Source organism: Petromyzon marinus, chromosome 28, assembly GCF_048934315.1.
Source record: "Petromyzon marinus isolate PM22_M1 ecotype Great Lakes invasive population chromosome 28, UKy_Petmar_22M1.pri1.0, whole genome shotgun sequence".
Classification (NCBI taxonomy): Eukaryota; Metazoa; Chordata; class Hyperoartia; order Petromyzontiformes; family Petromyzontidae; genus Petromyzon; species Petromyzon marinus.
The window spans coordinates 1495001-1521472 of NC_133694.1; the positions used below are offsets into that span (position 1 = coordinate 1495001).

General features: G+C 51.0%; 1 protein-coding gene across 1 annotated transcript in view; it reads left to right on the forward strand.

Moving 5' to 3' along the window:
* The window catches only part of LOC116946860 (neprilysin-like), a 70687-nt gene that overhangs the window by 506 nt on the left and 43709 nt on the right, over nt 1–26472 (forward strand). The window contains exons 1-5 of the mRNA XM_032962081.2: nt 1–15; nt 17962–18128; nt 21098–21148; nt 22433–22594; nt 24073–24153. The exon at nt 1–15 is cut by the window's left edge and continues 506 nt beyond it. Of these exons, the coding sequence (XP_032817972.1) occupies nt 17972–18128; nt 21098–21148; nt 22433–22594; nt 24073–24153 (451 nt within the window). The 5' untranslated portion in view covers nt 1–15; nt 17962–17971. The remainder of the gene's footprint in view (nt 16–17961; nt 18129–21097; nt 21149–22432; nt 22595–24072; nt 24154–26472) is intronic.

Genomic DNA, 26472 nt, shown 5'->3' on the forward strand with positions numbered 1-26472 from the left:
CAGCAACATGTTCTGGTAAGTGCTGCTCGCTGTCACCATCATCATCATCTCGTGAGCGACTAGACACTCCAGCAGCAGCAGCAGCTATGCTCCATTCACTGATGGACGAATACTTCTGCGAGCCGCCGCCACCACTCGCAAATCCCGCCACGTAAATGAGCGATCCGCCCACCCGCAGGCGCTCTCCACCAGAGCCGATGTCACCATCGCCCCGTCTCCCGAGCGCGTCCCCGTTACTCGGCTGACTCGACCCTCCCGGCCTGTGGTCGTGGTGGTTGCGGTGGTCGTGGTGGTCGTGGTGGTCGTGGTGGTCGCGGTGGTCGTGGTGGTCGTGGTGGTCGTGGTGGTCGCGGTGGTCGTGGTGGTCGTGGTGGTCGCCGTGGTCGTGGTGGTCGCGGTGGTCGTGGTGGTCGTGGTGGTCGTGATGGTCGCAGTGGTCGCGGTGGTCGTGGTGGTCGTGGTGGTCGCCGTGGTCGCGGTGGTCGTGGTGGTCGTGGTGGTCGTGGTCGCCGTGGTGGTCGCCGTGGTCGTGGTGGTCGCCGTGGTCGCGGTGGTCGTGGTGGTCGCGGTGGTCGTGGTGGTCGCCGTGGTCGTGGTGGTCGCGGTGGTCGTGGTGGTCGTGGTGGTCGTGGTGGTCGCGGTGGTCGTGGTGGTCGTGGTGGTCGTGGTGGTCGCCGTGGTCGTGGTGGTCGCCGTGGTCGTGGTGGTCGTGGTGGTCGTGGTGGTCGCGGTGGTCGTGGTGGTCGTGGTGGTCGTGGTGGTCGCCGTGGTCGTGGTGGTCGCCGTGGTCGTGGTGGTCGTGGTGGTCGTGGTGGTCGTGGCGAGGTGGCCGTCCAGCCCTTCGCGGGCTCCTGCCTCCTCACCCGCGAGCATTTTCGTTTTTAGTTCGGACGATAATCTGGCAAATCGCCCGATGATGCTGGATGTCATCACCAGCGAAACGTCGTACAACTCAAATTGTAAATGTTGTGGATTTACGCTCCAACACACCGGTGGGCTGAAGTAGTAACTACACTATACACTACTATACACTACACTATACACTACACTATACACTACTATACACTACTATACACTACACTATACACTACTATACACTATACACTACACTATACACTACACTATACACTACAATACACTACACTATACACTACACTATACACTACACTATACACGACACTATACACTACACTATACACTACAATACACTACACTACACTATACACTACACGACACTATACACTACTATACACTACACTATACACTATACTAGTAACTAATTGGCGTTTTGTTGACGTGACACATCCCTTACTAATTGGCTGTGTCGGGTGGTGAAGGGTTACGACACAACATTTCTACTTACGCCATCTAACCCCAAAAACCTTTATTGTGAATACTATTGGTCGTTAAAGCCCAACTACGTGTTCAACTGATACCAGAGAGCACGCAGGCTCACGTGTGTGTGTGTGTGTGTCCTCTACGTGTGTGTGTGTGTGTCCTCTACGTGTGTGTGTGTGTGTCCTCTACGTGTGTGTGTGTGTCCTCGACGTGTGTGTGTGTGTCCTCTACGTGTGTGTGTGTGTCCTCTACGTGTGTGTGTGTGTCCTCGACGCCGGCTTCCCCTCTCTCTCGCAGCGTCTGCTGCTGTCGCTGCTGTACCTCTCGTGATTTTTTTATTTTTTTCCTACCCACGGCAATCACTTCACGGCCAATAAGCCTTCGTTGTAGGATACACAATCGGCAGTCATCGACCAAGTGTCACATCCATACGTCCATCTGTATCGGCGCTGCATGCGTGCTGACAGCGAATGGTTGTGAGAATCTATATATTTGTCGTATTGATGATGCAGTATACTGTTCACGTTTAAGGATAAATGTGCGCCGAGCCTGAATGTTGTACTGACTGTGTTGTAAGCGTACGTATCTATAAACATTTAAAAGGTGCCGTTTGTTGCTGACCGCTTGACGTTTTGAGCTCAGCAACCGTGATTGTGTTTGTAAGTGCGTTTCGGGCGAACGGTGGTTAGCGCACTGCGCTATGGACCCAGCAGCCTAAGTTCGATTCCCTGCCACGGCTGCCACCGGTGGCGAGTGAAATCTTACCAGTCGGTCCTGCGCCACCCACACCTGCCTACCTTCACCGGCGTGGTGAAGTATGGCCAAACAAAACCTCGACGAAGGACGTCAGGAGCGCCCTCCCATCCAGCAGTGGATGGACCGACAGAGGCTGACGCGACGCGTCAGATGGACGTGGTGGCCGTGTCCGCGAGTTTGAACCCCACGTGGAAGTCGCCACGTAACTTGCCTGGCCGTGCGAGGACTCTGCACGTAGAATGCGCAATCGGTGAGCTGGGCTCAACGGTAGCAACGAGCGGGGCACGGATTCGTCAGGTGTCATCGAGGATGCTTGCGGATGAAATCAGAGAGCGAGTAAGCAGACAATACCGTACGTCTCGTTGCCGCATCTCATGAGCACGGTAGGCTACGTACGGTGCGAAAGAAGTTCGATATCGTAAGAACGGACCAGAGCAGGCATGACTGTGCTGCTGAGACGCCGATCGTGTGAAGCGGCCCTGAGTGTTGCTCGATGTTAAACTAACCACTGCTGCTGAACTTACAACAATCACATGCAGAAGCGAACGCCGCGGAGCTGATGTGACGTGTACAATGAATGTCGTCAATGTGAATGGTCAGAGATGCGTGGGGAATGAGGTGGAGAGTCGGAATGTTATCATAATGCATATCGACTCGTGTGAAGAGTGGCCAAGAATGAGTTTTTAAGTGGTTATTCACCAAATTACTACAATGTAGTGCGAGTTTATATCATTGTAATGAAAAGCCTGCAAGATAGCCATGCTTCCACAACTTCACAAACCTACACTGACCAAACCAGCATGGTGAAGTATGTGAGATACCTGCATGGTGAAGTATGTGAGATACCCAGCATGGTGAAGTATGTGAGATACCCAGCATGGTGAAGTATGTGAGATACCCAGCGTGGTGAAGTATGTGAGATACCCAGCATGGTGAAGTTTGTGAGATACCCAGCATGGTGAAGTTTGTGAGATACCCAGCATGGTGAAGTATGTGAGATACCCAGCATGGTGAAGTTTGTGAGATACCCAGCATGGTGAAGTATGTGAGATACCCAGCGTGGTGAAGTATGTGAGATACCCAGCGTAGTGAAGTATGTGAGATACCCAGCATGGTGAAGTATGTGAGATACCCAGAATGGTGAAGTATGTGAGATACCCAGCGTGGTGAAGTATGTGAGATACCCAGCATGGTGAAGTATGTGAGATACCCAGCATGGTGAAGTATGTGAGATACCCAGCGTGGTGAAGTATGTGAGATACCCAGCATGGTGAAGTATGTGAGATACCCAGCATGGTGAAGTATGTGAGATACCCAGCATGGTGAAGTATGTGAGATACCCAGCGTGGTGAAGTATGTGAGATACCCAGCATGGTGAAGTATGTGAGATACCCAGCATGGTGAAGTATGTGAGATACCCAGCGTGGTGAAGTATGTGAGATACCCAGCATGGTGAAGTATGTGAGATACCCAGCATGGTGAAGTATGTGAGATACCCAGCATGGTGAAGTATGTGAGATACCCAGCATGGTGAAGTATGTGAGATACCCAGCATGGTGAAGTATGTGAGATACCCAGCATGGTGAAGTATGTGAGATACCCAGCATGGTGAAGTATGTGAGATACCCAGCATGGTGAAGTTTGTGAGATACCCAGCATGGTGAAGTATGTGAGATACCCAGTATGGTGAAGTATGTGAGATACCCAGCATGGTGAAGTATGTGAGATACCCAGCATGGTGAAGTATGTGAGATACCCAGTATGGTGAAGTTTGTGAGATACCCAGCATGGTGAAGTATGTGAGATACCCAGCATGGTGAAGTTTGTGAGATACCCACCATGGTGAAGTTTGTGAGATACCCAGCATGGTGAAGTATGTGAGATACCCAGCATGGTGAAGTATGTGAGATACCCAGCATGGTGAAGTATGTGAGATACCCAGAATGGTGAAGTATGTGAGATACCCAGCGTGGTGAAGTATGTGAGATACCCAGCGTGGTGAAGTATGTGAGATACCCAGCGTGGTGAAGTATGTGAGATACCCAGAATGGTGAAGTATGTGAGATACCCAGCGTGGTGAAGTTTGTGAGATACCCAGAATGGTGAAGTTTGTGAGATACCCAGAATGGTGAAGTTTGTGAGATACCCAGAATGGTGAAGTATGTGAGATACCCAGCATGGTGAAGTATGTGAGATACCCAGCGTGGTGAAGTTTGTGAGATACCCAGCGTAGTGAAGTATGTGAGATACCTAGCATGGTGAAGTATGTGAGATACTCAGCGTGGTGAAGTATGTGAGATACCCAGCATGGTGAAGTATGTGAGATACCCACCATGGTGAAGTATGTGAGATACCCAGCATGGTGAAGTATGTGAGATACCCAGCATGGTGAAGTTTGTGAGATACCCAGCATGGTGAAGTTTGTGAGATACCCAGCATGGTGAAGTATGTGAGATACCCCCCATGGTGCAGTATGTGAGATACCCACCATGGTGAAGTTTGTGAGACACCCAGAATGGTGAAGTTTGTGAGATACCCAGCATGGTGAAGTATGTGAGATACCCAGCATGGTGAAGTATGTGAGATACCCACCATGGTGAAGTTTGTGAGATACCCAGCATGGTGAAGTATGTGAGATACCCAGCATAGTGAAGTATGTGAGATACCCAGCGTGGTGAAGTATGTGAGATACCCAGCGTGGTGAAGTATGTGAGATACCCAGCATGGTGAAGTATGTGAGATACCCAGTATGGTGAAGTTTGTGAGATACCCAGCATGGTGAAGTATGTGAGATACCCAGCATGGTGAAGTATGTGAGATACCCAGCATGGTGAAGTATGTAAGATACCAAGCATGGTGAAGTATGTGAGATACCCAGCATGGTGAAGTATGTGAGATACCCAGCGTGGTGAAGTATGTGAGATACCCAGCGTGGTGAAGTATGTGAGATACCCAGCATGGTGAAGTATGTGAGATACCCAGAATGGTGAAGTATGTGAGATACCCAGCATAGTGAAGTATGTGAGATACCCAGCGTGGTGAAGTATGTGAGATACCCAGTATGGTGAAGTATGTGAGATACCCAGCATGGTGAAGTATGTGAGATACCCAGCATGGTGAAGTATGTGAGATACCCAGCGTGGTGAAGTATGTGAGATACCCAGCATGGTGAAGTATGTGAGATACCCAGCATGGTGAAGTATGTGAGATACCCCCCATGGTGAAGTTTGTGAGATACCCAGCATGGTGAAGTATGTGAGATACCCAGCATGGTGAAGTTTGTGAGATACCCAGCATGGTGAAGTATGTGAGATACCCAGTATGGTGAAGTATGTGAGATACCCAGCATGGTGAAGTATGTGAGATACCCAGCATGGTGAAGTATGTGAGATACCCAGTATGGTGAAGTTTGTGAGATACCCAGCATGGTGAAGTATGTGAGATACCCAGCATGGTGAAGTATGTGAGATACCCAGCGTGGTGAAGTATGTGAGATACCCAGCGTGGTAAAGTATGTGAGATACCTAGCGTGGTGAAGTATGTGAGATACCCAGCATGGTGAAGCATGTGAGATACCCAGCATGGTGAAGTATGTGAGATACCCAGCATGGTGAAGTATGTGAGATACCCAGCATGGTGAAGTATGTGAGATACCCAGCGTGGTGAAGTTTGTGAGATACCCAGCGTGGTGAAGTTTGTGAGATACCCAGCGTGGTGAAGTATGTGAGATACCCAGCATGGTGAAGTTTGTGAGATACCCAGAATGGTGAAGTTTGTGAGATACCCAGAATGGTGAAGTATGTGAGATACCCAGCATGGTGAAGTTTGTGAGATACCCAGCGTAGTGAAGTATGTGAGATACCTAGCATGGTGAAGTATGTGAGATACCCAGCGTGGTGAAGTTTGTGAGATACCCAGCGTAGTGAAGTATGTAAGATACCCAGCATGGTGAAGTATGTAAGATACCCAGAATGGTGAAGTTTGTGAGATACCCAGAATGGTGAAGTTTGTGAGATACCCAGAATGGTGAAGTATGTGAGATACCCAGCATGGTGAAGTTTGTGAGATACCCAGCGTAGTGAAGTATGTGAGATACCTAGCATGGTGAAGTATGTGAGATACCCAGCGTGGTGAAGTTTGTGAGATACCCAGCGTAGTGAAGTATGTGAGATACCCAGCATGGTGAAGTATGTGAGATACCTAGCATGGTGAAGTATGTGAGATACCCAGCATGGTGAAGTATGTGAGATACCCCCCATGGTGCAGTATGTGAGATACCCCCCATGGTGCAGTATGTGAGATACCCAGCATGGTGAAGTATGTGAGATACCCAGCATGGTGAAGTTTGTGAGATACCCAGCATGGTGAAGTTTGTGAGATACCCAGCATGGTGAAGTATGTGAGATACCCCCCATGGTGCAGTATGTGAGATACCCACCATGGTGAAGTTTGTGAGATACCCACCATGGTGCAGTATGTGAGATACCCACCATGGTGAAGTATGTGAGATTCCCAGCATGGTGAAGTATGTGAGATACCCAGCATGGTGAAGTTTGTGAGATACCCAGCATGGTGAAGTATGTGAGATACCCCCCATGGTGCAGTATGTGAGATACCCACCATGATGAAGTTTGTGAGACACCCAGAATGGTGAAGTTTGTGAGATACCCAGCATGGTGAAGTATGTGAGATACCCAGCATGGTGAAGTATGTGAGATACCCACCATGGTAAAGTTTGTGAGATACCCAGCATGGTGAAATATGTGAGATACCCAGCATGGTGAAGTATGTGAGATACCCAGCATAGTGAAGTATGTGAGATACCCAGCGTGGTGAAGTATGTGAGATACCCAGCATGGTGAAGTATGTGAGATACCCAGCATGGTGAAGTATGTGAGATACCCAGCATGGTGAAGTATGTGAGATACCCAGCATGGTGAAGTTTGTGAGATACCCAGCATGGTGAAATATGTGAGATACCCAGCGTGGTGAAGTATGTGAAATACCCAGCATGGTGAAGTTTGTGAGATATCCAGCGTGGTGAAGTATGTGAGATACCCAGCGTGGTGAAGTATGTGAGATACCCAGCATGGTGAAGTATGTGAGATACCCAGCATGGTGAAGTATGTGAGATACCCAGCATGGTGAAGTATGTGAGATACCCAGCATGATGAAATATGTGAGATACCCAACATGGTGAAGTATGTGAGATACCCAGCATGGTGAAGTATGTGAGATACCCAGCATGGTGAAGTTTGTGAGATACCCAGCATGGTGAAGTATGTGAGATACCCAGCGTGGTGAAGTATGTGAGATACCCAGCATGGTGAAGTTTGTGAGATACCCCCCATGGTGAAGTATGTGAGATACCCAGCATGGTGAAGTATGTGAGATACCCCCCATGGTGAAGTATGTGAGATACCCAGCATGGTGAAGTATGTGAGATACCCAGCGTGGTGAAGTATGTGAGATACCCACCATGGTGAAGTTTGTGAGATACCCAGCATGGTGAAGTATGTGAGATACCCCCCATGGTGAAGTATGTGAGATACCCAGCATGGTGAAGTATGTGAGATAACCCCCATGGTGAAGTATGTGAGATACCCAGCATGGTGAAGTATGTGAGATACCCAGCGTGGTGAAGTATGTGAGATACCCTAAATGGTGAAGTATGTGAGATACCCAGCATGGTGAAGTATGTGAGATACCCAGCATGGTGAAGTATGTGAGATACCCAGCATGATGAAGTATGTGAGATACCCAGCGTGGTGAAGTATGTGAGATACCCAGCATGTGAAGTATGTGAGATACCCAGCATGGTGAAGTTTGTGAGATACCCAGCATGTGAAGTATGTGAGATACCCAGCGTGGTGAAGTTTCTGAGATACCCAGCGTGGTGAAGTATGTGAGATACCCAGCGTGGTGAAGTATGTGAGATACCCAGCATAGTGAAGTATGTGAGATACCCAGCATGGTGAAGTATGTGAGATACCCAGTATGGTGAAGTTTGTGAGATACCCAGCGTGGTGAAGTATGTGAGATACCCAGTATGGTGAAGTATGTGAGATACCCAGCATGGTGAAGTATGTGAGATACCCAGCATGGTGAAGTATGTGAGATACCCAGCATGGTGAAGTATGTGAGATACCCAGCATGGTGAAGTATGTGAGATACCCAGCATGGTGAAGTATGTGAGATACCCAGCGTGGTGAATTTTATGAGATACTCAGCATGGTGAAGTATGTGAGATACCCAGCATGGTGAAGTATGTGAGATACCCAGCGTGGTGAAGTTTATGAGATACTCAGCATGGTGAAGTATGTGAGATACCCAGCGTGGTGAAGTATGTGAGATACCCAGTATGGTGAAGTATGTGAGATACCCAGCATGGTGAAGTATGTGAGATACCCAGCATGGTGAAGTATGTGAGATACCCAGCATGGTGAAGTATGTGAGATACCCAGCATGGTGAAGTATGTGAGATACCCAGCATGGTGAAGTATGTGAGATACCCAGCGTGGTGAAGTATGTGAGATACCCAGCATGTGAAGTATGTGAGATACCCAGCATGGTGAAGTTTGTGAGATACCCAGCATGTGAAGTATGTGAGATACCCAGCGTGGTGAAGTTTCTGAGATACCCAGCGTGGTGAAGTATGTGAGATACCCAGCGTGGTGAAGTATGTGAGATACCCAGCATAGTGAAGTATGTGAGATACCCAGCATGGTGAAGTATGTGAGATACCCAGTATGGTGAAGTTTGTGAGATACCCAGCGTGGTGAAGTATGTGAGATACCCAGTATGGTGAAGTATGTGAGATACCCAGCATGGTGAAGTATGTGAGATACCCAGCATGGTGAAGTATGTGAGATACCCAGCATGGTGAAGTATGTGAGATACCCAGCATGGTGAAGTATGTGAGATACCCAGCATGGTGAAGTATGTGAGATACCCAGCGTGGTGAATTTTATGAGATACTCAGCATGGTGAAGTATGTGAGATACCCAGCATGGTGAAGTATGTGAGATACCCAGCGTGGTGAAGTTTATGAGATACTCAGCATGGTGAAGTATGTGAGATACCCAGCGTGGTGAAGTATGTGAGATACCCAGTATGGTGAAGTATGTGAGATACCCAGCATGGTGAAGTATGTGAGATACCCAGCATGGTGAAGTATGTGAGATACCCAGCATGGTGAAGTATGTGAGATACCCAGCATGGTGAAGTATGTGAGATACCCAGCATGGTGAAGTATGTGAGATACCCAGCGTGGTGAAGTATGTGAGATACCCAGCATGGTGAAGTTTGTGAGACCCTCAGCGTGGTGAAGTGAGACAACTCCCACACGAGGAGGCCCTCATCCAGCAGTGGATTGAGACCGCGCGTATAAATTTAATAAACACCGCATCAACAGCATGTGGCCTTAAGATGCAAAAAGTATTTGATAGTCGACGTTTCGGGAAATGGTCCTCCTTTACGGCCCCGTAACAGATACAGGCCAGAGAGGAACAGTTTTATGTATTACATAATTTTCTTAGTTACATGAGGTGTCTGCTTCATGCACACGCTATATTAATCTGACACACACGCTATATTAATCTGTGTCACACACGTTATATTAATCTGTGTCACACACGCTATATTAATCTGTGTCACACACGCTATATTAATCTGTGTCACACACGCTATATTGATCTGTGTCACCACGCTATATTAATCTGTGTCACACACGTTATATTAATCTGTGTCACACACGCTATATTAATCTCTGCCACACACGCTATATTTATCTGTGTCACACACGCTATATTAATCTGTGTCACACACGCTATATTAATCTGTGACACACACGCTATATTAATCTGTGTCACACACGCTATATTAATCTGTGTCACACACGCTATATTAATCTGTGTCACACACGCTATATTAATCTGTGCCACACACGCTATACTAATCTGTGTCACACACGCTATATTAATCTGTGCCACACACGCTATACTAATCTGTGCCACACACGCTATTTCAATCTCTGCCACACACGCTATATTAATCTGTGTCACACACGCTATATTAATCTGTGTCACACACGCTATATTAATCTGTGACACACACGCTATATTCATCTGTGCCACACACGCTATATTCATCTGTGCCACACACGCGATATTAATCTGCTACACACGCTATATCAATCTGTGTCACACACGCTATATTAATCTGTCACACACGCTATATTAATCTGTGCCACACACGCTATATTAATCTGTGTCACACACGCTATATTAATCTGTGCCACACACGCTATATTAATCTGTGTCACACACGCTATATTAATCTGCCACACACGCTATATTAATCTGTGTCACACACGCTATATTAATCTGTGCCACACACGCTATATTAATCTGTGTCACACACGCTATATTAATCTGACACACACGCTATACTAATCTGTGCCACACACGCTATATTAATCTGTGTCACACACGCTATATTAATCTGTGTCACACACGCTATATTAATCTGTGTCACACACGCTATATTAATCTGTGTCACACACGCTATATTAATCTGTGCCACACAGGCTATATTTATCTGTGTCACACACGCTATATTAATCTGTGTCACACACGCTATTTTAATCTGTGCCACACACGCTATATTAATCTGTGCCACACACGCTATATTAATCTGTGCCACACGCGCTATATTAATCTATGCCACACACGCTATATTAATGTGTCACACACGCTATATTAATCTGTGTCACACACGCTATATTAATCTGTCACACACGCTATATTAATCTGTGCCACACACGCTATATTAATCTGTGCCACACGCGCTATATTAATCTATGCCACACACGCTATATTAATGTGTCACACACGCTATATTAATCTGTGTCACACACGCTATATTAATCTGTGACACACACGCTATATTAATCTGTGCCACACGCGCTATATCAATCTGTGTCACACACGCTATACTAATCTGTGTCACACACGCTATATTAATCTGTGTCACACACGCTATATTAATCTGTGCCACACACGCTATATTAATCTGTGCCACACGGGCTATATGAATCTGTGCCACACACGCTATGTTAATCTGTGCCAACCTGTACGGGGATCGAGTATTGCCCCCTCGCACAAGGCGTGGGTTTTCTCCCCGTGGTCCGGTTTCCTCTTCCTCACTTGAATATTAAAATAGTTTAGTTTTGCTGTCCCTCCCCCGCACCTCAGATTAGCCCGGTTGACTACGTACGGTGGCAAAGAAGTTCGCCATACATACATACCAACACACAGACATACAAACACGACTCATCATTACTTGGGGCTAAGCATATCTCACAAATAAACATCTCAACACCTTAATCTAGCAGCAGCATGACCCTCCTGAGTCTTGAGACTCGGTGTGCCTCTCCTGGATGCATAAACGATCGTTAATATATTGACAATTGATTGCTTGTATAAGAATATAATAGTTCGTAGTAGGTATCTCAGATGTAGGGACGTCGATGCACTGAAATTCGCACCGTAGCATAGTGCGATGCTGCTGCTGGATGAGATAGGTCTGACGAGCTACGATGGGTAGAGCAACGTTATGTTGATTTGTGACTTCTGCTGACTATTATATGAATAATTATTCCTTCACTATGATGTGTACATTAACAGCTTAACACACATTCAATGTAGTGTATTTATCTACTGCGTTAAGGTGCGTGACCGGTCATGGGGTGCAGAGGGAGTAGTGGTGGTGGTGTGGGTTGACCATACTTCCCCGCCCTGGTCAGTACGAGGGGGCATAGAAACGTGGGAGCATAGAAGGTCGGTATTTTCTGCCCCTGCCCATGTGTTGGTGGGGTAAGGCGTGTGGGAGTAGAGGACAACATACCACTCTGGGTCAGTGGCGGGGGTCTACCCCTTTCGGGCAGCAGTGGCGTGAGCAAGCAACTGCAGGGCTGCGCCTTCATCTACACAGCCCGAGACGTCGTCAACAACACCAACAACAACAACTCTGTGGCGAGTGCGGTGAGCGGCTCACGCGGACCTCTGGGGCGCTTCCGAGAGACGGCGGCCGAGAGGAGCCGCGCGGCTCCTAACGGCGTGAAATCCCGCGAGAAGGCCACCCCGTGCCACCCGTGGCACCCGTGCCATCCGTGCCACCCGTGCCACCCGTGCCACCCCGTGCCACCTGTGCCACCCGTGCCACCCCGTGCCACCTGTGCCACCCCGTGCCACCCGTGCCACCCGTGCCACCCCGTGCCACCCGTGCCTCCCCGTGCCACCCGTGCCTCCCCTCCTCTCGCACCCCCACACCCCTCCCCGTGCCCCCCACTCCCTCGCCTCCCCCCCCTACTCTCAGTGATCACACAATCGTTGCTAATTACCGCACCGCCCCCCCCCCGAGCCCCCGATCCAGCCGCACCTCCAAAGAGCGCGGTTAGTGTTGCGTGTCGGGAACAGAACAAGCTCTCAAGCACACGGAACGGAACGTCGGGCATCGTGTGGGCAGCACGCGGCACGACCGGGCAGCGCATCGCAGAGAGGGGGAGAGAGGGAGAGAGAGCAGGCTGTAATTTCCGCACCACGCGTGTACAAATACTAATTGGCTGAAAACATCGCAGACAATTAAAAACGCACACACCATGTAGCAGGAAGGGGACTCCTGGTCGCTTGAACAATTCGGCGCGGCCTACTCCTGGATAAATCAGAAGGTTGCTGTTTGGGAGTAATCAAGTAAGAACATGCCCTTTGGCTCGACGCGCCCTGGAAGCGCACGTCTGCTACTCGAATTCCCGTGCGGTTCGCACCTGGCTTTCGTGGGGCTGTTTTTTGTTGTTTAAAAGACGCCTGCGGCTCCCTGTAAATATTGACGTTGCCCACTTGGTCACACGCCTTCGTCCCCCGCGCGAGAGGCGCACGGTGCGTCCAGCTGCCCCGGTCGCCCTGCCGTGGCTTAGGGCGGGTGGGGGGGGGGTCTCGCTGAACATCCACCAGGTGGGCTGGTAGACTGGGGCAAGCAGGAGGCGCTTGGCTGCTCGTCGCCACAGCTGCGAGATAGAGAGAGAGATAGAGAGATGCTGCGCGTGACGTGTCGGTTGTGGATTTATTCACCATTGTCGGCGACCTGAGCACACCCGGCTGGATTCGAGCCCAGGTTGTGTCGCTCTGCTGTTGATCCTTGGGCTGGTGACGTGGCCCCGCGGGATCACGTTCGCTCCGCTTGTTGTTGTTGTTGCAGAAGTTCGCGGTTCGAATCTAGCGGCCGCCCTGTTTAATAGTGCGATGTGTATTAACCACAAACCTACCACTACGACGACACTTACTACGCGCCGTCTGATGAACTCACAGGGGACGATCAAGATCCCCTGGCGTCATGCACAAGGGCGGCCAATTGTGGGGACCACGCCAGGCCACGTAGAGCAGCAGCAGCAGCAGGCATCGACCCCTACCGGCAGCAGAGTCATGATGCCCCCAGGGCACTGTTGCAAATGAGACTGCATCCTGGTCCCCTGTGTTCTCAGCCGGTCACAAGAAACCAACTTGAGACTTGGACTTTTGTGTCCTTTGTGTTCCCTCTCTCTCTCTCGTCCCTCCGAACGGGTGTCTATACCAAGCAGGTGTCTGTATCCCAGGCAGGTGTTTGTATCCCAGGCAGGTGTTTGTATCTCAGGCAGGTGTTTGTATCTCAGGCAGGTGTTTGTATCTCAGGCAGGTGTTTGTATCCCAGGCGGGTGTTTGTATCTCAGGCGGGTGTTTGTATCTCAGGCGGGTGTTTGTATCCCAGGCAGGTGTTTGTATCCCAGGCGGGTGTTTGTATCTCAGGTGGGTGTTTGTATCCCAGGCAGGTGTTTGTATCCCAGGCGGGTGTTTGTATCTCAGGTGGGTGTTTGTATCCCAGGCAGGTGTTTGTATCCCAGGCAGGTGTTTGTATCCCAGGCGGGTGTTTGTATCTCAGGTGGGTGTTTGTATCCCAGGCAGGTGTTTGTATCCCAGGCGGGTGTTTGTATCTCAGGTGGGTGTTTGTATCCCAGGCAGGTGTTTGTATCCCAGGCAGGTGTTTGTATCCCAGGCGGGTGTTTGTATCCCAGGCGGGTGTTTGTATCTCAGGTGGGTGTTTGTATCCCAGGCAGGTGTTTGTATCTCAGGTGGGTGTTTGTATCTCAGGCAGGTGTTTGTATCCCAGGCGGGTGTTTGTATCTCAGGTGGGTGTTTGTATCTCAGGTGGGTGTTTGTATCCCAGGAGTGTGTTTGTATCCCAGGCGGGTGTTTGTATCCCAGGCGGGTGTTTGTATCTCAGGTGGGTGTTTGTATCTCAGGTGGGTGTTTGTATCCCAGGAGTGTGTTTGTATCCCAGGCGGGTGTTTGTATCCCAGGCGGGTGTTTGTATCTCAGGTGGGTGTTTGTATCTCAGGCGGGTGTTTGTATCTCAGGTGGGTGTTTGTATCCCAGGCAGGTGTTTGTATCTCAGGTGGGTGTTTGTATCCCAGGCGGGTGTTTGTATCTCAGGTGGGTGTTTGTATCTCAGGCAGGTGTTTGTATCCCAGGCGGGTGTTTGTATCTCAGGCGGGTGTTTGTATCTCAGGCGGGTGTTTGTATCCCAGGCAGGTGTTTGTATCTCAGGCGGGTGTTTGTATCTCAGGCGGGTGTTTGTATCTCAGGTGGGTGTTTGTATCTCAGGTGGGTGTTTGTATCCCAGGCAGGTGTTTGTATCTCAGGCAGGTGTTTGTATCTCAGGCAGGTGTTTGTATCTCAGGCGGGTGTTTGTATCCCAGGCGGGTGTTTGTATCTCAGGTGGGTGTTTGTATCTCAGGTGGGTGTTTGTATCCCAGGAGTGTGTTTGTATCCCAGGCGGGTGTTTGTATCCCAGGTGGGTGTTTGTATCCCAGGCAGGTGTTTGTATCTCAGGTGGGTGTTTGTATCTCAGGTGGGTGTTTGTATCTCAGGTGGGTGTTTGTATCCCAGGAGTGTGTTTGTATCCCAGGCGGGTGTTTGTATCTCAGGTGGGTGTTTGTATCCCAGGCAGGTGTTTGTATCCCAGGCAGGTGTTTGTATCCCAGGCGGGTGTTTGTATCCCAGGCAGGTGTTTGTATCCCAGGCGGGTGTTTGTGTCCCAGGCGGGTGTTTGTATCCCAGGCAGGTGTTTGTATCCCAGGCGGGTGTTTGTATCTCAGGCGGGTGTCTGTATCTCAGGCGGGTGTCTGTATCTCAGGCGGGTGTTTGTATCCCAGGTGGGTGTTTGTATCCCAGGCAGGTGTTTGTATCTCAGGTGGGTGTTTGTATCTCAGGCGGGTGTTTGTATCCCAGGCGGGTGTTTGTATCCCAGGCGGGTGTTTGTATCTCAGGCGGGTGTTTGTATCCCAAGTGGGTGTTTGTATCCCAGGCGGGTGTTTGTATCTCAGGCAGGTGTTTGTATCCCAGGTGGGTGTTTGTGTCCCAGGCGGGTGTTTGTGTCCCAGGCAGGTGTTTGTATCCCAGGCGGGTGTTTGTATCCCAGGCGGGTGTTTGTGTCCCAGGCAGGTGTTTGTATCTCAGGCAGGTGTTTGTATCCCAGGCGGGTGTTTGTATCCCAGGTGGGTGTTTGTGTCCCAGGCGGGTGTTTGTATCCCAGGCAGGTGTTTGTATCCCAGGCGGGTGTTTGTATCTCAGGCGGGTGTCTGTATCTCAGGCGGGTGTTTGTATCCCAGGTGGGTGTTTGTATCCCAGGCAGGTGTTTGTATCTCAGGTGGGTGTTTGTATCTCAGTAGGGTGTTTGTATCTCAGGCGGGTGTTTGTATCCCAGGCGGGTGTTTGTATCCCAGGCGGGTGTTTGTATCCCAAGTGGGTGTTTGTGTCCCAGGCGGGTGTTTGTATCCCAGGCAGGTGTTTGTATCCCAGGCAGGTGTTTGTATCTCAGGCAGGTGTTTGTATCCCAGGCGGGTGTTTGTATCTCAGGTGGGTGTTTGTATCCCAGGCAGGTGTTTGTATCTCAGGTGGGTGTTTGTATCCCAGGCGGGTGTTTGTATCCCAAGTGGGTGTTTGTGTCCCAGGCGGGTGTTTGTATCCCAGGCAGGTGTTTGTATCCCAGGCAGGTGTTTGTGTCCCAGGCGGGTGTTTGTGTCCCAGGCGGGTGTTTGTATCTCAGGCGGGTGTTTGTATCCCAGGCAGGTGTTTGTATCTCAGGCGGGTGTTTGTGTCCCAGGCAGGTGTTTGTATCTCAGGCGGGTGTTTGTATCCCAGGCGGGTGTTTGTATCCCAGGCAGGTGTTTGTATCTCAGGCAGGTGTTTGTATCCCAGGCGGGTGTTTGTATCTCAGGCGGGTGTTTGTATCTCAGGCGGGTGTTTGTATCCCAGGCAGGTGTTTGTATCTCAGGCAGGTGTTTGTATCCCAGGCGGGTGTTTGTATCCCAGGCGGGTGTTTGTATCTCAGGCAGGTGTTTGTATCTCAGGTGGGTGTTTGTATCCCAGGCAGGTGTTTGTATCCCAAGTGGGTGTTTGTGTCCCAGGCGGGTGTTTGTATCTCAGGCGGGTGTTTGTATCCCAGGCGGGTGTTTGTATCTCAGGCGGGTGTTTGTATCCCAGGCGGGTGTTTGTATCCCAGGCAGGTGTTTGTATCCCAGGCGGGTGTCTGTATCCCCGGAGTGTGTGTTTTGTTCTTCTCGAACGTGTCGTTGTTTTGGCTCCGAGTTGCTTGATCGCCGTACGCGCTGTGCTCGTGTCATCGCGGTGTCTCGGGTCAGTCTCTCTGCCGAGACACCCTCACCCTGATACCTTGAGCTCTCACACCAGGCTACACAAAGATTTGCTTCAACATCGAAATCATAATTACGCTCCAGATATACGCATTGAATCATTATCATCATCAGCCATGATCTATCTACTGCTGGATGAAGGCCTCCCCAGGCAATCGCCCATCCCCTCGTGGTCTCACGACGCGAAAACGTTTCCGAATTACCGTCCACGTGGGGCCGGTTCCGCAAATTCTGCCGATTCCATTGCTCTCGTGAAACTCAATTATTTTAAGACTAGTTTTTATTTTACCAGCAGGTAAGACCTACTGAGCTGCAATGTCGCTTTTTTTTCAGAAGCAACCTGGCTATCACAAATGATGGCTCAACGAAGTTGGCTCATCGCGTGGACATTTGTTTAGCAGCCAAAATGACTCTAAACGCGTGATGTTGATTCTGATTGTGGAGGGGGGGAAAAAAACAGAGGACCCGGAGAAAATCAAGCAAAGGACGGGGAGAGAGAGAGAGACACGCAAACTCCAAATATACAGCAGCAGGCGTCAGGGTCTGGATCGAACCCACGACCTCCTGTATACCAGGCGAGGTAGCTAACATCTCCTAGCCACCGTGATGATGATGAGAGAGAGAGACACTGCAAACTCCAAATATACAGCAGCAGGCGTCAGGGTCTGGATCGAACCAACGACCCCCTGTATAATAGGCGAGGTAGCTAACATCTCCTAGCCACCGTGATGATGATGAGAGAGAGAGACACTGCAAACTCCAAACATACAGCAGCAGGCGTCAGGGTCTGGATCGAACCCACGACCTCCTGTATAATAGGCGAGGTAGCTAACATCTCCTAGCCACCGTGTCGCCCCTCGCCCTCACTGCAACATCCCTGGGCTCTTGCACGGAGCGCTCAGCCCTGACTCCCCCACCCTGCCACGTGCTGAGTGCACGTGGCTGGGAGCCCGCAACCAATTGCTCCTAAATGTTACGGTTAATCGTGTCAGCCTAGAGGCTGGAGTGTGCTTTGTATTGTATTGCTGTTAACATCTCCTAGCCACCGTGGCGCTCCGTCTCCACGGTGGACATCCTCCGCCATGTGAAGTTGAAAGAGCGTTGTGTCCGCGTGGTCCCAGATCGCGTGTCATGGCGAAGTCGGAAAGCCAAATGGACATCGTGGAGAAGCAGACCAAGCCACGGCACCAGCGGCTGTCGGCGCCGCTGCGGCTCGGCGCGGCCCTCCTGCTCTGCGCCCTCGCGTGCGCGGTGGTGACGCTCGCCGTGCTCTACGTGGTCGAGCGAGGTTCGCGACGGTGATGATGACGGGGGAGTGTTTGTTGTGACGGTGATGATGACGGGGGAGTGTTTGTTGTGACAGTGATAATGGGGGAGTGTTTGTTGTGACGGTGATGATGGGGAGTGTTTGTCGTGACGGTGATGATGACGGGGGAGTGTTTGTTGTGACAGTGATAATGGGGAAGTGTTTGTTGTGACGGTGATGATGACGGGGGAGTGTTTGTTGTGACGGTGATGATGACGGGGGAGTGTCTGTCGTGACGGTGATGATGACGGGGGAGTGTTTGTCGTGACGGTGATGATGATGGGGGAGTGTTTGTTGTGGCGGTGATGATGACGGGGGGAGTGTTTGTCGTGACGGTGATGATGACGGGGGAGTGTTTGTTGTGACAGTGATGACGGGGGAGTGTTTGTCGTGACAGTGATGATGGGGAGTGTTTGTTGTGGCGGTGATTATGACGGGGGAGTGTTTGTCGTGACAGTGATGACGGGGGAGTGTTTGTCGTGACAGTGATGATGGGGAGTGTTTGTCGTGACAGTGATGATGGGGAGTGTTTGTCGTGACAGTGATGATGGGGAGTGTTTGTCGTGACGGTGATGATGGGGGAGTGTTTGTCGTGACGGTGATGATGGGAGAGTGTTTGTCGTGACGGTGATGATGGGGGAGTGTTTGTTGTGACGGTGATGATGGGGGAGTGTTTGTCGTGACAGTGATGATGGGGAGTGTTTGTCGTGACAGTGAAGATGAAGGAGTGTTTGTCGTGACAGTGATGATGGGGAGTGTTTGTCGTGACAGTGATGATGGGGAGTGTTTGTCGTGACAGTGATGATGGGGAGTGTTTGTCGTGACGGTGATGATGGGGGAGTGTTTGTCGTGACGGTGATGATAGGAGAGTGTTTGTCGTGACGGTGATGATGGGGGAGTGTTTGTTGTGACGGTGATGATGGGGGAGTGTTTGTCGTGACAGTGATGATGGGAAGTGTTTGTCGTGACAGTGAAGATGAAGGAGTGTTTGTCGTGACAGTGATGATGGGGAGTGTTTGTCGTGACGATGATGATGGGGGAGTGTTTGTCGTGACAGTGATGATGGGGGAGTGTTTGTCGTGACAGTGATGATGGGGGAGTGTTTGTCGTGACAGTGATGATGGGGGAGTGTTTGTCGTGACAGTGAGGATGAAGGAGTGTTTGTCGTGACAGTGAGGATGAAGGAGTGTTTGTCGTGACGGTGATGATGGGGAGTGTTTGTCGTGACAGTGATGATGGGGGAGTGTTTGTCGTGACAGTGATGATGGGGGAGTGTTTGTCGTGACAGTGATGATGGGGAGTGTTTGTCGTGACAGTGATGATGAGGGAGTGTTTGTTGTGACGGTGATGATGGGGGAGTGTTTGTCGTGACAGTGATGATGGGGGAGTGTTTGTCGCGACAGTGATGATAGGGGAGTGTTTGTCGTGACAGTGATGATGGGGGAGTGTTTGTCGTGACAGTGATGATGGGGAGTGTTTGTCGTGACAGTGATGATGGGGGAGTGTTTGTCGTGACGGTGAGGATGAGGGAGTGTTTGTCGCGACAGTGATGATGGGGGAGTGTTTGTCGCGACAGTGATGATGGGGGAGTGTTTGTCGTGACAGTGATGATGGGGAGTGTTTGCCGTGACAGTGATGATGGGGGAGTGTTTGTCGTGGCAGTGATGATGGGGGAGTGTTTGTCGCGACAGTGATGATGGGGAGTGTTTGTCGTGACAGTGAGGATGAAGGAGTGTTTGTCGTGACAGTGATGATGGGGGAGTGTTTGTCGTGACGGTGAGGATGAGGGAGTGTTTGTCGTGACAGTGATGATGGGGGAGTGTTTGTCGTGACAGTGATGATGGGGGAGTGTTTGTCGTGACGGTGAGGATGAGGGAGTGTTTGTCGTGACAGTGATGATGGGGGAGTGTTTGTCGTGACAGTGATGATGGGGGAGTGTTTGTCGTGACAGTGAGGATGAGGGAGTGTTTGTCGCGACAGTGATGGGAGTGTTTGCCGTGAAAATAAAGGAGTGTATCTATTCGCTCGAGTGATGGAGTCTCGCGGTGCGATTGATTGTATTTGGGAACGATGGGAGTGTTGCCGCGATTGATGATGTGAAATAAGTGTTTCAGTGTGAAGGAGTGTGCTGGAATGAGTGCGCTCGAGTGGAGGAGTGTGTCAGTGTGAAGATACCAACCAGAGGGAGTTGCGTTCATGGTAACAAGGGAGGGGGGCACGCGGACTGCCAGGCAGACGTGTGCTAGAGTCGATCACTGCGTTTGTCCTGGTGACCTGGTGACCTGATGCCCTTGTGACCTGGTGACCTGTGACCCGGTGCCCTGGTGGCCTGGTGCCATGGTGACCTGGTGACCTGGTGCCCTGGTGACCTGGTGCCTTGGTGACCCGGTGACCTGGTGGGCTAGTGGCCTGGTGGCCTGGTGACCGAGTGACCTGGTGCCCTGGTGCCATGGTGACCTGGTGATATGGTGACCTGGTGACCTGGTGGGCTGGTGACCGGGTGACCGGGTGACCTGGTGCCCTGGTGACCTGGTTCCCTGGTGACCTGGTTCCCTGGTGACCTGGTGACTTGGTGCCCTGGTGACCTGGTGACCTGATGACCTGGTTCCCTGGTGACCTGGTAACCTGGTGACTTGGTGACCTGGTAACCTGGTGACTTGGTGACCTGGTGACTTGGTGACTTGGTGACTTGGTGCCCTGGTGAGCTGGTACCCTGGTGACCTGGTGCCCTGGTGACTTGGTACCCTGGTGACCTGGTGCCCTGGTGACCTGGTACCCTGGTGACATGGTGACCTGGTGCCCTGGTGATATGGTGACCTGGTAACCTGGTGACCTTGTGACCTGGTACCCTGGTGACATGGTGACCTGGTGCCCTGGTGCCCTGGTGACATGGTGACCTGGTGCCCTGGTGCCCTGGTGACCTGGTGACCTGGTGAATGTTTCCCCCACAGAGAAGAGGGCGTCTTGGAATGTGTGCATCACTCCCGAGTGCATCGCGGCCTGTGAGTAACCGCCGCCACCGTCGCTCCATCGCTTCTGACGTACAAAACCTTCCTTCAGCCGCGTCGCCACCTCCTCTCGCACGACCGCTGACCAGGCGGGCAGCATGGGCCGGTGATGCAGACACCGACGCCAGTGGCGTATATGCTGCAGTACATGATAGACTGTACCGCTAATGGAGAGAATCAGACATCGCGGGGAAATGTAGGATTTTGACCCGACGATGCAAGGTCGAGGTTTCCGAAACGGAAACCAAATTTGAATAGCAAATCAAGAAACACGTTTTCTTTTTCCTACAATAGAATGATTAAGTTGATATATATATAGTGTCGTCGGTAATGGTAATCGAATCTCACATTCGCTGAGTAGGAACCGCAGACCAAGCTGGAAGGCTGCTACGAGGCGGTGAGCCTGCGCTACCAACACTTGATCTGCAGTTATCTATATATCAAGATGCTTTCAGCCAATTCGTGCAGCCACGCTGAGTCGTATGCCTCTTTTTTCAGCAGGGTCCTGCTGCTGCTGCTACATTGGCTTGATATTTGTAAGACGTTTTCAGCCGATCAATGATGAGTGGTGTTTACTATCACTATGCATGTAGGGAGGAAACCGGAGCACCCGGAGAAACCCTACAAATGCGAGGGGACAACACTGTATCCCGTACAGAAGGGACAGGAGATCAGTCCACACTTTGCTGGACGGCAATCTCCTGGTAGAGCCCGGGCATCGCACCTCCTAGATAGCCGCGCAAACAGCGTTGGATTTGTACTATGTTGAACTTCTTTCGCACCGTACGTATAACCAAACGTGCTAATCGGAGGTGCGAGAGAAGGACAGCAAAACTGAACACAAAAAAAACTGTTCTGGAGAAATGAGTTTAAAATCTTGATGATGATGATGATGACTTAAAAGTGCACAAGCTCCAGTGGCTTCCTAACGAGGCCACGCGCAGCAAGGCCACCACCAGAATCGTCTCCTGATGACGCCAACAATGTCACGCCACGAGACGGAGCGTTGAGGTGCCGGAATATCCGTCGGGTTGCTACCTGCCCTGATTCTCCCAGGACTCTGCTGTTGTTGTGGAGTCAGCTGCTGTCCTGGGAAATCTCAAAGTCTTCCCGAGACGTGAACTATCCCAGTTTAGTTGTTTTGTCAGTTGCTTAATCTCACTCGCTCACTCGCCCGCCTGCTCCATCACTCGCTCGCTCCCTCGCTCGCTTCAACGCTCGTCCACTCCATCGCCCGCCCGCTCCCTCGCTCGCCTGTGTCGCGTGGGGGGAGTTCAGCGGCTCGCATCCTGGACGGCATGGACTCCACCGTGGACCCGTGCCAGGACTTCTACAGCTTCGCGTGCGGTGGCTGGCTCAAGAAGCACGTGATCCCCGAGCGCAGCTCCTACTACAGCACCTTCGACATGCTGCGGGATGACATGGAGGTCGTACTCAAAGGTCAAACAGTCGAGCCGGGCCGTGATCTCAACAAATCGTAGCGACCTTTAAAACTAAAATTATATATATTTTTAATCTTACCAGGTAACGCCCACTGAGCTGAATAGCTCTTTTTCAGAAGCGACCTGGCCATCACAAATGATAGCTCAACGACGTGGCCTATCGTCGTGTGGGAATGTATAGCAGCCACATACTTTGAACGCGTATTGATTGTAATTACGGATGGAAAACCCAGAGGACGCGGGGAAAATTGCACGAGACCACGGGGAGAGAGACACTGCAAACTCCAAATATACAGCAGGCGTCAGGGTCGGGATCGTTCCCACGATCTCCTGTATACCAGGCGAGGTAGCTAACATGTCGCCATGGAGAGAGAGACACTGCAAACTCCAAATATACAGCAGGTGTCAGGGTCGGGATCATTCCCACGATCTCCTGTATACCAGGCGAGGTAGCTAACATGTCGCCATGGAGAGAGAGATACTGCAAACTCCAAATATACAGCAGGCGTCAGGGTCGGGATCGTTCCCATGATCTCCTGTATACCAGGCGAGGTAGCTAACATGTCGCCATGGAGAGAGAGATACTGCAAACTCCAAATATACAGCAGGCGTCAGGGTCGGGATCGTTCCCATGATCTCCTGTATACCAGGCGAGGTAGTTGACATCTCACCACCGCGGCGCCCTCTGGCGCAAGCGAGCATTGGAGGAGGATTCTTTGGTGCTTGTCTCCCGGTGACAGCCCTTGTAGCCCAGTGGTTGAAATTCCACATTCACGTTGCAGCACGTAACTCGGTGATCTGCCTTCTGTAGAAAAAAGAGCTTCATAGCTCATAAGATTCCTCCAGGATAAATACAGATTCTGTTTCTGAGTCTATCCAGAGGACAACCGCTGTTGGCTTTCCCTGCTGCTGAGTGTTGCTCATTGTATCGACCCCGGAGGGATGACGGGCTGAGTTCGCTCCCCAACCGGGAGTTGAACTCTCGGATCTTCACGATTGCGAGCCGCTCACTCTCCGCCGAGCAGCCCCGGGGCCGCGAGGCGCGTGCCGTCACGGGGCCCGTTCGCCACTCGTTGTAGCCGTGGACACATCCTGGACGTGGTGTGCCGGGTACACTATCATCGTTATCATTATTATTTCGGTCGCCGGCTCGGACAGACTCGGCTGAATTTGAGTACTGGTTTGTGCCACCCTTCACCCGGCTCACAATCGGACTCTGACTGTGGGTTGCTCGCTGCGAAACACTCGCGAGAGAACCCTCGCTACGGAACGTTCGCTAGGCAACGTTCACTAGGGAACACTCGCTACAGAACACTCGCCACAGAACACTCGCCACAGAACACTCGCTACAGAACACTCGCCACAGAACACTCGCTACAGAACACTCGCTACAGAACACTTGCTACAGAACACTCGCTACGAAACGCTCGTTGAAGAGTTATGATTTGACATACGCTTGTGTTGTTCTGTTTTCAGATGTCCTCGAAAGGCCGGACAAGGGCAATCGTGAAGCCATCAGGAAAGCCAAAAGGCTGTACAGATCCTGCATTAACGAATGTAAGTGGTTTAGAGACTCAATATTGACCGTTTGACAGAGTCCAACTTGAGCTGAGAGTATTAGATCAGCTCTGTCCGTCTCTCCATCCATCCATCTGTCCGTCCATCCGTCTGTCCATGCTCTCTGCCACATGGGGCTCATGATAACTCTCGTCAAGATGATGACATTTGAATGACATTTCGGTTTAAGTTGTGTTGCTATTGGACGTTTACCCTATGAGAGAGTACCGGACAAATTAACTTCAGGGTTGCTTAAAAACTTGGACGATGAAAAAACCCCTCCAGCGATTATGCGAAGGGGTTTTCAGCCAAGGCGATGACGTCACGCGCGCCATGCGTGAGTTCGCCTGCAGAGCGACGTCACGCAGGCTATGACGACATCTAATATTGCGACTCGGCAAATTGACGTCATTATCGCCAAATACCCGTCAATCCTGTGGAGCCGAAACGCGTGTTTGGAAAGGGCGAGACGATAATCCATGCGTGTGCACGCCTGTTCTTCCTCACGTGATGATGATGATGCCATCATCATTCAAAATATCGTCGCGCACGGAAATACGTCTGCCGGGGTTCGTATTGTGCAGGCGCTATCATCGAAGCTGCCAGAATAAAAAAAAAATACCATAATTCTTTTACGATGCTTTGGAAGGCGCTTCGGGAAGTTTAATGATGTTTATCGGACAATAATGGGCTCCAACGACTGCTTGCAGACATGGGAATATTTACACCGGAATTCGTGTCTACGCATCCGCGCGCGGCGCGTGGACAAGATCCAGTGGACGCGCGCGCACGCGGAATACAGATTTACGTCGGAGGAAATTGGCTGCTGTAGATGTCCACGTGATAAGCCACTTCGTTGAGCTCTCGTTTGCGATAGGCAGGTCGCTGCTGAAAAAGAGCTACGTAGCCGTTCAGTGGGGCTTACATGGTAAAAAAAAATACATTGTAGTTTTTAGTTTAACTGGGTGGTCGCTAAAGCAAATAGCCAGGCACGGGTGAACAGCAACGGGTCAACAGCAACGAGTGAACAACAACTGGTAAAATAAAAAAAATGAGGGCAATGTCTGTGTGTCCCGCGCGTGACGTCATTCCAAGTCGGCCAGCCCCCCTCATCAATAATCATGAACAGGTGATGTCTTCCACATGGACCCCCCCCCCCCTTATGAATAATCATGAGCGGACGACGTCACTCCACACGTAGCACCTCCCCCCCCCACCTCATTAATAATCATGAGCAGATAACGTCACTCCACATCGAACAGCCCCCCACATTAATAATCATGAACAGGTGACGTCTTCCAAATGGACACCCCCCCATTAATAATAATTAGCAGGTGACGTCACTCCACATGGGGGGGCGAGGCGCCTCCTCACCCCTCCTCGGCGTCAACTCACAACCCTCACTACAAAGGCAGAACCCTCACGTCATCACGTGATCTCCGTGACGCTGTTGAGACATCGAAGTAAAAAGGACGTCATAATGAACAGGGGATTATAACCTTGAAATGAAATAAGTCTGTGTAACCGCGGCCTGACAAATTTCACGCGAATTGATGGCATGAATATATCACGTCGCGGTCTGATTTCGCTTGCAAGTTTCACATTTGCCGCAATACACCCGTCCTTGGACGGGCTCAAGGCTCGTCTATAGCAAAAAACAAATCGGAGAAAACTCCCAGCTGCCCGGTGCACGCGGAGAGGTGGCCTTTGGGTGGTGACGACACCGGTCGGCATTGAACGACAGCGGCGGCCGGTGGCGCTCGAGTGTGGCCGTGAGAAACGGCGCCGCTGGTGACACGGGGGGACGGGAGCTGGCCGGGCGCGTTGGCACGACTCTTCCCCTCCTCGCCTCTCGTCAGATATTCTGCCCCGCTGCGCCTTGCCGTGATTGCGTCGCGGCGCTTGGAGTAAGCAAGCGACTGCTAAAAAGTAAACGCTCGTTTTGTTGCTGTATATATAACGGTGCCGGCAAGCGTCACGGTGGCTAGGAGATGTTAACTACCTCGCCTGGTATACAGGAGGTCGTGGGTGCGATCCCGACCCTGACGATGCCTGTTGCTGTAGATGTGGGGTTTGCGTGTCTCTCTCTCCCTGTGGCGAGAAGTTAACTACCTCGCCTGGTATACAGGAGGTCGTGGGTTCGATCCCGACCCTGACGATGCCTGTTGCTGTAGATGTGGGGTTTGCGTGTCTCTCTCTCCCTGTGGCGAGATGTTAACTACCTCGCCTGGTATACAGGAGGTCGTGGGTGCGATCCCGACACTGACGACGCCTGCTGCTGCTGTAGATGTGGGGTTTGCGTGTCTCTCTCTCCCTGTG